At 37.8% G+C, this 12,335-nt stretch overlaps 1 protein-coding gene across 18 annotated transcripts in view; it reads right to left on the reverse strand.

Annotated features, from left to right (window-relative positions):
- Positions 1-12,335, reverse strand: part of SUPT3H (SPT3 homolog, SAGA and STAGA complex component) — a 479,206-nt gene that overhangs the window by 453,098 nt on the left and 13,773 nt on the right. For 13 of the 18 annotated variants that reach the window (XM_077812419.1, XM_077812418.1, XM_077812412.1 and 10 more), the window contains one exon: positions 11,999-12,102. In XM_077812419.1, the coding sequence (XP_077668545.1) occupies positions 11,999-12,102 (104 nt within the window). Of the gene's footprint in view, positions 1-11,998; positions 12,103-12,335 lie in introns of those variants that run through there. The other 5 variants (XM_077812423.1, XM_077812425.1, XM_077812421.1 and 2 more) reach the window with 2 other exon arrangements.

The following is a 12,335-nucleotide window of genomic DNA, read 5'->3' on the forward strand; positions in this document are numbered from 1 at the left end:
AAGTGTTGGGGGAAAATTAAAGAAAGGGGATGGAAATCTATACTGTACAGCTTTTGTGCCTGAGAATACCCATCTTCAGGGCCCTGTAGAACTTGTAAAACTCAATTTGCACAGTTCTGTTCTATCATGAATTAACATGAGTGATGTAACGCAAAGTAGCAGACCTCCATTTTGGAGCCTTTGATTAAGGTCTGCTTTCAGATGGCATCAAGTGGAATAGCTTCCATGTCATATAAACACACTCTTTTACTCTGAGCCTTCTAAATTGAGGCTTGCTACCTTAAATGGAATTACTCATGTTCATTTATGGTAGAATATATTTGCATACATTGAGTTTTTCTAAAGATAATTCCTATCTAATTAACAGTAATGATCAATTATTTATTACCCAGGAGTGCTGTTAATCTCAAGTGCTACTTAGTACAGTCAGCCAGCTTTATAACTGTGCCTAAAACTCACAACCTCGAACCATCTTACCTTTAAAGTTTACAGCACCAATTTTCTCAAATTTAACTCGAATCTAAGGAATAATACAGGACATAGTGCAGCTTCCCTAATCTGATATATCTATAGATCAACCTACTTATTCCAGTTCAAATCCTTCATAATCATGCCCTTAAATGGGTTTTAAGTAATGCTACATTAGACGTTTGCCCCCAGTACAACTAGATCAATTTTAAATCTATTTAGTTACACCAGAGCAACTTTTCACAGGAGTTGTAGAGTTTAAGGCAACAAGAGACCATAGATCATCTAGTCTGACCTCCGCCAACACTAACCAGCACCCACACACTAAACCCAACACCTGAAATCAGACCAAAGTATTACAGTACTACAGGACAACTAGTCTATTGTGTACTACAGGGACAGAATAAGAGGGGTCGAGGTGCACCAATGCCCAAGGCTCCTGCAATGGCAGCAAAATGGGATAACATGGTTTTGGTAATCAAATATTCATGGTAAATAGGCCCAATGGCCTGTGATGGGATATTAGATGGGGTGGGATCTGAGTTACCCAGGAAAGAATTTTCTGTAGTATCTGGCTGATGAATCTTGCCCATATGCTCAGGGTTTAGCTGATCGCCATATTTGGGGTCGGGAAGGAATTTTCCTCCAGGGCAGATTGGAAGAGGCCCTGGAGGTTTTTCGCCTTCCTCTGTAGCATGGGGCACGGGTCACTTGTTGGAGGATTCTCTGCTCCTTGAAGTCTTTAAACCACGATTTGAGGACTTCAATAGCTCAAACATAGGTGAGAGGTTTTTTGCAGGAGTGGTGGGTGAAATTCTGTGGCCTGCGTTGTGCAGGAGGTCAGACTAGATGATCATAATGGTCCCTTCTGACCTAAATATCTATGAATCTATGAAAATGATTTAGTGAGATATATCCAGATAATCCTAGCAAGTGACCTGCACTCTCACACTGGAGAGGAAGGTGAAAAAACCCCCAAGGCCACTGCCAAACTGACCGGGGGGGAAATTTCTTCCTGACCCCACATATGGCAAATCAGCTAGACCCTGAGCATGTGAGCAAGAACGAGCCAGCCAAGCACCTGAGAGAGGAAAAGCTCAGTGCTATCTTAGAGCACTGGCCCAGCCAGTCCAGTATCCCACCTCCACATCTGATGCTTCAGAAGAAGACAAAAATAAAATACATACACAATCCAAATGCCTTATATCATAATAAGCTCTACAAAACAAGTTTGAGATATCTACCTTTAACTACTTCTAAATTATTTCAGCACATTTTTCTAAGTAGAACATGCAAGAAAAAAAGGGTTTTTTTCATGCTCGGATAACTCAAAAATCATGGCTAAGTCATTATGCAAGGTAGCCTATTTCCTCTTGTTTTTTCCTACCCCCCTCCCCCCAGATGTTCTGGTTTAACTTGGATTTAAACTTGGAGAGTGGTCAGTTTGGATGAGCTATTACCAGCAGGAGAGTGAGTCTGTGTGTGTATGGGGGTGGTTTTTGGAGGGGGGTGAGGGAGTGAGAGAACCTGGATTTGTGCAGGAAATGGCCTAACTTCATTATCATGCACATTGTGTAAAGAGTTGTCACTTTGGATGGGCTATCACCAGCAGGAGAGTGAATTTGTGTGGGGGGGTGGAGGGTGAGAAAACCTGGATTTGTGCTGGAAATGGCCTAACCTGACGATTACTTTAGATAAGCTATTACCAGCAGGACAGTGGGGTGGGAGGAGGTATTGTTTTATATATAAAGTCTGCTGCAGTTTCCACGGTACGCATCTGATGAAGTGAGCTGTAGCTCACGAAAGCTCATGCTCAAATAAATTGGTTAGTCTCTAAGGTGCCACAAGTACTCCATTTCTTTTTGCGAATACAGACTAACACGGCTGTTACTCTGAAACCTGTCAAAAATAGCTGAAACAATTTTGCTCAAATGAAAGTTGGGGGAAAAAAAAGTTTGAGCCAGTACCATTAAGAAATCATTTCTTCCCAAAAGACATTTGTCAGAGTTATAAGCAATTGACAGAGTTGGTAGACAGGAAATTTAAAGTAAATCTTAACTATTGCATATGTTGCCTATCCATGGTATTTTATATAGCAGTCAACCTTACACATTTCTGTAGTCCAATTGCCATAGTAGTTTATCATGCACACACAAATATAGACTAAAAATACCACAGATTCTCTTAATCTGTTTTAGATTCATATAAATTATAGATACACAAACACTTTTTCTCTGTCTTGTGTGTGTTTTTAAAACATGGTATAGGACTTTGCTCCAAGGTTAGGAATTCCAGGCTTAAGATTTTCATTCCTTATTTAGCAAAACTCTATTCTATCATACCCTGAATGTGAACATCCTGACTACTGTTGTTCATTCCAATCAGTCAACATTTTCCATTGCTCGTAGTAGGCAGTGGTTTCATTATAACTTTTGCCTTATTCACAATTAATCCAAGAATTCTACAGATTGAAACAGTGACTGTTCAGCAAAACTCATTTCCTTCTTTTAACCTTTTCCTAAATAAATTCTCATACACCACAAAGTGTGTTGGGAGGTGGGAATGGGGAGGGGAGAGACAGACGGACCTGACACCCTATAAACTAATCTCTTTCTCCTACAGACTTTGAAGGAAAGAGAAAAGTGTTATTTCTATTTTTAAATACTGGAGAAGTGTTCAGATACTTCAGAAATAGGAGCCTGTATAAATACCGTTAGAACACAGCTATCTGTTCTATGAGTCTCACTTGTAATGAAATATGGGTTCACAATTAATCCCATTTCAGACTAACAGTTCCCCCAGAAAATTTTCTGGAAGCGAGGGACAAGTAGAAGCTAAACCACCAAATGATTTCAATATGTTCTTCAAAAGTAGAAGAAATGTGAACATTTAAATAGTAAATCCCACTGGCGCAATCTTAAACTAAGGATTTATCTACACTACACAGTTTTGTTGGCAAAAAGCAACTTTTGTCAATAAAACAGTGGAGGTGTACACACTACAATGCTCCTCCTGCCGACAAAACACTCCTGTTTTGCCCACAAAGTAAAACCACCTCAGCGAGAGGCACAGAGCTTTTTGCAGCAAAGTTACATCGACAAAGCATCAGTGCAGACACAGCGTTCGTTACGTCGCTGTAACTGGCCTCCTCAAAGTATCCCATAATGCCCACCATGACCACTCTGCTCACCATTTTGAACTCTGCTGCCCTGCACCCAGCTATGCAGGCATTTGCCCCTCCCCTTTCAATGCCCCAGAAAGTTTTGAAATTGCTTAGTGTGGAGAGCTCACATTGCTACTGCCCAGCTGACCATGCCAGCTTCCGGCAGCAAATGCACTCTTGCCTGGACTACAGGGGAGGGGGTGGATCTCCTTGGTCTGTGGGAGAACTCTGAGGGAATCACAGAATCAAAACATTAACACAGAATCCTGCTGTCCCTGGCACTAGGACCACAGCAGCTGGCAGGCTGCTGCTGAGGGAATGAGGGTAGGGACTCTTGATGTGCTGTAAAGAGCCAGGGAGGGAGGTGGGAGCTAAGGTTGGGGTCTCACCCTCCCGCCGCCGGTTTCCACTGAGGTGGGATGTGGGGACATGGGGGGGCATCAACTGTCTGTACACCAGCTTCTGCCTCGGGATTGGTGGCTTACGGCTGCTGTCTGAATTTAACGAGACAACGAGCCGACACACTCACTCTCCCCCACCCCACACACACACACTCCTTGTCACACACCTCCTCCTCCCCACCACACACACACACACTTCTGTGGGCTTCTTGTGTTAGTATTCAGTTATATCAGTTTGGTCATATTACTGAGTGATACTTTAAGAAGTGATTTAAAATGTGTTACTTTTCAGGCAGACAGTAATCATTTCAATGTTCATTGCACAGTGTAAACAAACTACGCCAACACACTTTATTGTATCTCAGTGTTCAAATGCTCTTTCAAGGCATCCCCCAGCAGGCTACCCTTGTGTTCATAATGCACAGCATTATATTGAACAGCAGTGAAGGAACCATGCTTTCTAACAGAGATGGCTGGGTTGCAGGTTACGAGGGAAGTTGAAAAGCGGCTGGCAATCTAGTAGGATGCGATGGGATTGAGAAACCTTCATCGTATGATGCTGCAACTGCCCCGATGAGGCATTGCAAACCCTTCCCAAAGACCCTGCGGCCAGTTGCACGGTGAGATTGGTACCCCCAGTGAACTGCTCTGTGTGTCGATGCAAGAGATGTTATTGTGGATGTGCTCCACTGACACAAAGAGCATAGTGTGGACATGTAACAGTGGATTAATTATAGTGTTGGCTGTACGTTGACGTAACTTGCGTCGACAAAACTCTGTAGTGTAGACAAGGCCTAAGTTAGATATCAATATAGGCTTTTCTGGAAAGAAACATGGGAATAGTTGAAAATAAGAACTATTTCTTATACTACTCTTTCACACTTCGAGGAAGAATAGTTTCTACGGGGTAATAGTTCTAAATTCAGTATCAAGTCAATGAATATTTTTTCAGCAACTATGGAAAGTAAAATAAATAAGAAAATCGTAGATAAAATATCAAAATGTTATGTTCTCTAATATGATCATATTAATCCAATTCCATTTTGAAACAAGGAATACCATTAATAGGAGTATGAAGCCATTCTTAGATGATATTAGTTTCAGATTGTTATATTTCTTGAATTTAAATCAGTATGTTGAAAATAAGGAAACTTGTAATGTACTGATTTAGAGACAATACATCATACAAAAAAATGAAATAGCTAATGTAAGGACTAATATACGTCCAACTGCATATATTTAAGCAATCGTTTCATAAAGAGTTTCTGATATCATAGACCACAGGAGTATAACCCAAGCTATTTGTTCATGTCATCAGAAACCTAAAATGGAGTTACCACCTTAATTTATATATTTTTTAAAATTGTACTTAATGGACAGAGAAAATATTCTAAGTGCTCACTCTCCATGCAAAAGTCAAAATCTGGTCACATTTTTAATCGTTTTCACTGTGATTAATGGAATCATAAAGAAAAGAAATGGAAAAGCCATATTAGATCATCCAGGCCATCGCCTTATCTACAAGGGATTGTTATCGACAGCTGATTTCCTAGTGTTTAGTTAGAAACGCTATAAACTTCCTAGGGGCCCCAGTAGCTGTTTGAAGTTGCTAGAATGCTGCGGTGCCACTGAAACCTTCTAGATATATTTAAAACTGTTTCTTGCAAGTTGTCTTCTCCTTTTCCTCAATAATTTCTATTGTATATTTTTAAGACAGTTTTAATCTCATTGTGCACTTTGCAGTCTTACTACATAACCTTTTAACATCAGAAACATACTGCATTAGAAGTAATATTTAAGGCCTTGATCCTGCAAGTGACTCCATGCAGATTTCAGAGTAGCAGCCGTGTTAGTCTGTATTCACAAAAAGAAAAGGAGTACTTGTAGCGCCTTAGAGAAATCTGTTAGTCTCTAAGGCGCCACAAGTACTTCTTTTCTCCATGCAGATGGATCTGTGTACCTGCTCAGAGTCCCTCCGAGTTCAAAGAAGCTTTTCATGAATACAGGTTCCCTCCAAATGATGCTCTTTGTACAATAGGAGCAGAAACCAGAGGCAAGCCATAAGTGCATCAATTGCTCATGTATTTCCTCCTAAATAAAGATAAATGACTACACAAGCAAGGAGGAGCAGTTGTGGTTTAATCCAAAACTGCATTCAGAACTTTCCTAACAGGACAATGAGGACTCAAACAATACAAAACAAGAAAAACAGCTTTAAATCAAACAGCTTTTGCCCAAAAAATATATTGAGGGCAGTTCAGTGTTACTCAACAGCTACTGGAAGCAGCTAGTCTTCAAAGTCAACCCACATGCAGATGTCACTAGTAGAACTGGTCAAAAAAATTCATTTTAAATGAAAAACTACCTTTTTCTTTTCAAGAGAATTTTCCCTGAGGAGTGTCCATTTCCAACTACTTTTTGAGTTTTTGTTATAAAAACAAAGGTGTTTTGGTTTTTGGCAATCGGAAAGAAAAATTGGTTTTCAGCCAAACATATCTGGTTTTCACAGTTGTGACAAAAAAACAAAAACTTTTTGGGAAAAATATTAAAGAAAAAATCTTTTTTTTTTCCTTTGGTCAAAAATTTTCATCAAAACAAAACATGCCCCAACCAGCTCTAGTCACCACTCATATTACCATTGCCTATCAACATGCAGGTAGTGATGCACAACATGCAGCACACACACAAAGTATTTAGCGTTTTATACAGCTTAATTCAACAAAACTATCAACCAAATGCCCATCCAACAGACATCTGATATCAATGGGATCATTCCCATGTCCTCTTAAGCATATGAGCAAATAAGGCCTTGTAGGATCAGCTCATTAATTTGTGCATCATTAATATTACAGTAAATAAATACCAATTTTCAATATATAATTTCTCCACTGGAAAACATTTATAGACAAGTTTTGAAATGTTAATTTGTTGGTAATTATCTAATATGGAGCCCAATCCAACATTCCTGATGCACCAAAGCTCCCACCCAGGAGTGTGCGCGCACACGCAAGGAACACAGGATCAGATTCTTCATAGTTTTGTGGTCTAAAACCACAATTAATTTCAATGATTATGCCCAAATGGTTGAAAATTATTAATCTTTTAGGTAGATTTGGGCTTGCTTACAAACAAAATTTAATTCCTCAAGACCTTTCACTGAAGAAAAAAAATCTCTAATGTCCTATAGTTGTTCAATATTTCAAATAATATTACAGGTTCCAGAAAGCCATACTACATGCAACTTATTTTACATCATAGATGACAGACCAATTACATGTGCAAATTGGAATTTTATCTGCAAGGTGAAAATATCCATAATGGCGGTCTCTCTCCTGGGCTAAAGCTATTGTTTAAATTAAACAGACCTCGGGGCTTTAACGGTTAGTTTGGAAACAGGATGTAGATCAACCAAATTAAATTATGTAAGAAACATAAGCACAGTTCACTGGATCTGCCGAAACTTTTATACTCTTTTTAACACCTACTACTGTACTAAAAGTTCTGAAATCACATACCAGATATAAATAAAGGAAATCTGGGTCAAAGCAAGATCCATATAGCATTAAGTTACTTTAAATGTTTACAAGATCAAATACCAAATAATTGCAAACCCTTCAGATTAAAATCAAGATTAATATCAAGTTACAGTACAATTTTTTTACTCACTGCACTACTTTTATTTACCTCCATATGTCTCCAACAGCCAAATACCAGTGTAGTTTAGTGTTACCACTAACTACACCTGAAAAACCATTTACATAGATATAACAATTCACATACTGAACAAAATTAGGTTTCAGAATAGCAGTCGTGTTAGTCTGTATCCACAAAAAGAAAAGGAGTACTTGTGGCACCTTAGAGACTAACAAATTTATTTGAGAATAAGCTGTCGTGAGCTACAGCTCTCTGTATTTTCCACTGAATGCATCCGATGAAGAGAGCTGAAAGCTTATTCTCAAATAAATTTGTTAGTCTCTAAGGTGCCACAAGTACTCCTTTTCTTTTTGAACAAAATTAGTTGCAATTGATATTACAATTTCTCCTCATGTAAGCAAATCTTTTAAATTGTACTAAACATCAACAGAAAAACTGAAAAACATTTTACCAGATTAAGCTCTCTCATGCTCTATGGTAGGATTCATATTCAGAGAAGCAGTACTTCTGTGTCACAATTTGCGTGTGTGTATTCTTTGAGAGTTAAAGTCAAACCCCCAGGAAGGGATGAGATAGTTCCCTTTCTCGCCAAGGAGGGACAAACTCTTCAGTGATACCCCATAGATTGCTCAACAAAGGTGGTGATGCTGCAAGTTAATATGCGTTACTCTGGGCTTGTCTACACATAAAACTACTAACTGGCAAGCTAGGGTGTGAATCTACAGTGCCACGCAGTAACTTCCCATCTGGACATTGTTACAGATGTCTTATCGGTTGGGGTTTTTTGTTTTTGATTTTTTTTTTTTTAAATGAAGTGCCATTTTTAAAAAGTTCCTTGTTTTGCACATTGTATTCCTCCCACCTCCCACAGTTCCCAGGATCTTAAGAAGCCTGTGTGATTCTGTTATAAATTGCTTAATGGGAGAATCTGTAACTTCCTAAATTATGTAATTTATGAAAAATGTCTTAATTTGTCAGTGCCCAGAAAGGTTCTTTAAAGTGGTAACCTCATCATAATCTACAGGCCAAGAGAAACAGCTGTAATTTTTCTGTTTATAGTCCATCCCTGGCAAAACTTTAGCAGAAAAAAATATTTTAATATGAAAACAATAAAATTTAATTTTAATAAACCGATTATATTGGAAGGATTACTTTGATTCCTACCATGTCAGTGAAATTGTTTATGAAAAATATTATCTCAGAACACAGATGACTTGGTTTGTATAATTTCTAAAGTAGCAACTGTTTCAGAGCTTGTTCAGAAGAAAAATGTCTGTTTCTTCCACTTATATGGCCAATAATAACTTCTACATTCTGACAGAAATCATGTGTATGCTGGCGGGCAGGAGAATTTCAAAAGCACTGAATCAGGAAGTGACCAATTAAATAAAATATAGGTTCATCAGACACTGACCTAAAGAAGCTGCATAGACTTCTTTGGCTTCCTAAACTCATGGCCTGCCCTTGATTCTGGAGTCCAAAAGATGATCACTTAGGTTTGTTCTTTGTGTGGGGAGAAAACATGCATTTTCGGTGCAGATAACAGTTATTTTAGGTTTAAGAAAAACAAAATATATATAAAGTCTCCATGAAAGAGAACACACTGAGTCACCAACTCTCTACATCACTAAAGATACACAAAACAGCAGATGCCTCATAATTGAGCTAGCTAGCAGTCAGGACTCCTCTAGCTCGAAAGGTGCAGCACGTGGAAAACAGAACATCTCATTTCAATTATATACTGAAATACATCACAGTCTACCCACCTACCTACAAGATTCTAATACTTCCATCCTCATTGCATCTAACTGAAAACAGAATTAGACCTTCCACTTTTTGGCAGTTACTTCTAAATATACTCTAAAGCAGTGGCTCTTAACCTTTCCAGACTATTATAACCCTTTCAGGAGTCTGATTTGTCTTGAGTACCCCCAAGTTTCACCTCACTTAAAAACTACTTGCTTACAAAAATCAGACATAAAAATCTGCCCACTATTACTGAAAAATTGCTTACTTCCTCATTTTTACCATATAATTATAAAATAAATCAACTGGAATATAAACATTGTACTTACACTTCAGTGTATAGTATATAAAACAGTATAAACAAGTCATTGTCTGCATGAAATTTTAATTTGTACTGACTTCACTCGTGCTTTTTACGTAGCCTGTTGTAAAACTAGGCAACTATCAAGATGAGTTGATGTATCCCCTGGAAAACCTCTGTGTACCCCCAGGGGGTAAATGTACACCTGATTGAAAACCACTGTGCTGAAGAGCTGAGTAACTCCTCCCATCAAAATTGCCAAATATGGAAAACAGACTTAAGGAAATGGCATATTACTAAGTATTGTTGGGGAGTCCTGTCATGCCCTTATCTGGGAACATGCTCTTTTCCAGTAAAATGCAAACACAGCTAAATGGTCAGTCAAGCTATCATTTAAAGTTAGACATGTCCCAAAGTAAGTTTTTTAAACCCTAATAGAGCCTGTTAATGAATAGAAGAAACAGAAAGAAGGTGAAAACTAAAAGCAGGAGATAGGTGGTTTTCTTCTAATATGGTACATCACATCTGATAAATTTCTGTAACATTAAGAAGCCAAGTGTAATGTTTACCCAGAGGAGCAACATTCAGCTTTGAGATACACAACATATTCTACAGAGGACATTACAGAAATAATGCAAGTTAGAGTTTCAACAGTTTTTTATGAAGCTGATCCTCAGTACCTACTGTATAGTAGAGAAGGAAAAGATACAAAAGGTCTAAGTTACCAAGATCTAAAACTTTATAAGCCTATATATGGAGAGAGAGACAGACAGACATTGTAAACAGATAGAACGTTGACTTTTCAGCTATTATTCTTTTTGACTGAAATCAGACATACAAAATCTGTAGATGTATATGAAACCACATAGTAAAAAGAAGTTTTCGAGTCCCCTCTACTTCAGAGTTTAAGGATCCTGCCAACATAAAAATCAATAGTCCAAAACGTATTCCCTGTTAAATCCAATCTACTTTGCCTCATCTTATTTTCTATTGAAGTGTTAAACTATTTTCCAGAGCTGAGAATTTAATTTCAGCAGTTTTAACTAGTAAAGACAGGCAAAAATGGCCAATATTATCTTTTAATGGAACAGGTTTACTTACTGGCACTCCGGCGCTAGCTTTCTAAGAACTGAAAATCTAGCAGAGAAATCAGTGGGAAAAAAAAAATCCTTCTAAATATTCCAACAAGATTTCATACAGCACAGCTCCCCTTTAAGTACAGCTGAACTCAGCAACGCATACATGTACACCCTAATTTCCACCACCCCCACCCTACACACACACACACAGGATAAAATATATTCATAATAATATATAAAAGAATTGCACATAATTTGGAGTTGGGCTACCAGCCCAGTTCTCTATCTGCAGTTTTAAAGGAGATATACTCCAGACTTGGGCTGAAATTTTCTTTAAACTGCCTGGTAAACCAGGAATAATGATCCATAGGGAAAGAAGAGCTCATTAGCCTGAGTTCTCCCCCTCTCTACAGATCAATGTATCCTGGACCCATATAAAAGGGAAAAAATGGCAGTGCTGGCAGGTCAAGCTCTCTGATGGATAGGTTGCCTTCAACCAAATCAAGATTTGCAGCCTGGCCCAGTGTAATAGGCCACTAATCAAGTAGAACAGAGCCTTAGGTAAGGAAATCTTCTTGATTATGCAGTGTCTTAAAGATTGAGTGAATGGCTATTTAAATGTCTTGTGAGATTTTAGAAGTTACAGAGCTACAAACCCTTCTAATATCACAGCTTACAACTCTGCTTAATCAGGTTTCTAAGATTCCAGTGGCATTTTAGAATAATAAATCATTTCTCTTTATAACAATTTTGCTCACCACCAAAACTAAATTGTAATCAGTTCCAACTGGTCCACGCATGTTAATTCCACAATAAATGGCATTATCTCACCAGTTAACAAATCTTTCTGTATTAACACCAAAAGCTATGGTAAAACTATAATGAAAAGTTACTTTTAAAATAATTTTATTTTAATAGTATCTTATTTGATCACGAATTAAGAAATGTAGATCTCAACTTATTTTCATATACAATACATAAAATATATCAATTATTTAGTAGGGTTTTTCAATCTGTTTATAGTTTAACAAATGTGGGTAATATTTTATTTACCTAGAGTCTTAAAAATATAAACAATGGGATAGCCATCATATGTATCTGTTCTTCTGCCCTATTTTCTTAGAGAATGACAAAAAACACACATTCAAAATGCAAACAGTCCAAAATATTTGGATAGCTTACTTACATCATACTTTGCAGTTCAGGAGTAAAGCTTGTTGATTTCCCTGTCCCTCTTCCACTGCTTGAAGAGGCAACATTTGACATCGGGCTAGCTGCAATATTGCTCATCTGAGTAAACAAAAAGAAACAATAGAGCTTGCAAACATATTTAATTTAATAAACAGGGGATCTTGGAAATGGCAGCAACTATAAACCACTTCACAAAGTATATGTGGTTTAAAATATCCAGCCTACCATACTATGTTTCATGTTGAAGTTAATAACATCTTTCATTCAGCGCTACAAGAAAATTATTTTCTCCTCTATTACAGGACAAATTGAGAAAACCACACTGTTCATTT

Source organism: Eretmochelys imbricata, chromosome 3, assembly GCF_965152235.1.
Source record: "Eretmochelys imbricata isolate rEreImb1 chromosome 3, rEreImb1.hap1, whole genome shotgun sequence".
In the NCBI taxonomy this organism is placed as follows: Eukaryota; Metazoa; Chordata; order Testudines; family Cheloniidae; genus Eretmochelys; species Eretmochelys imbricata.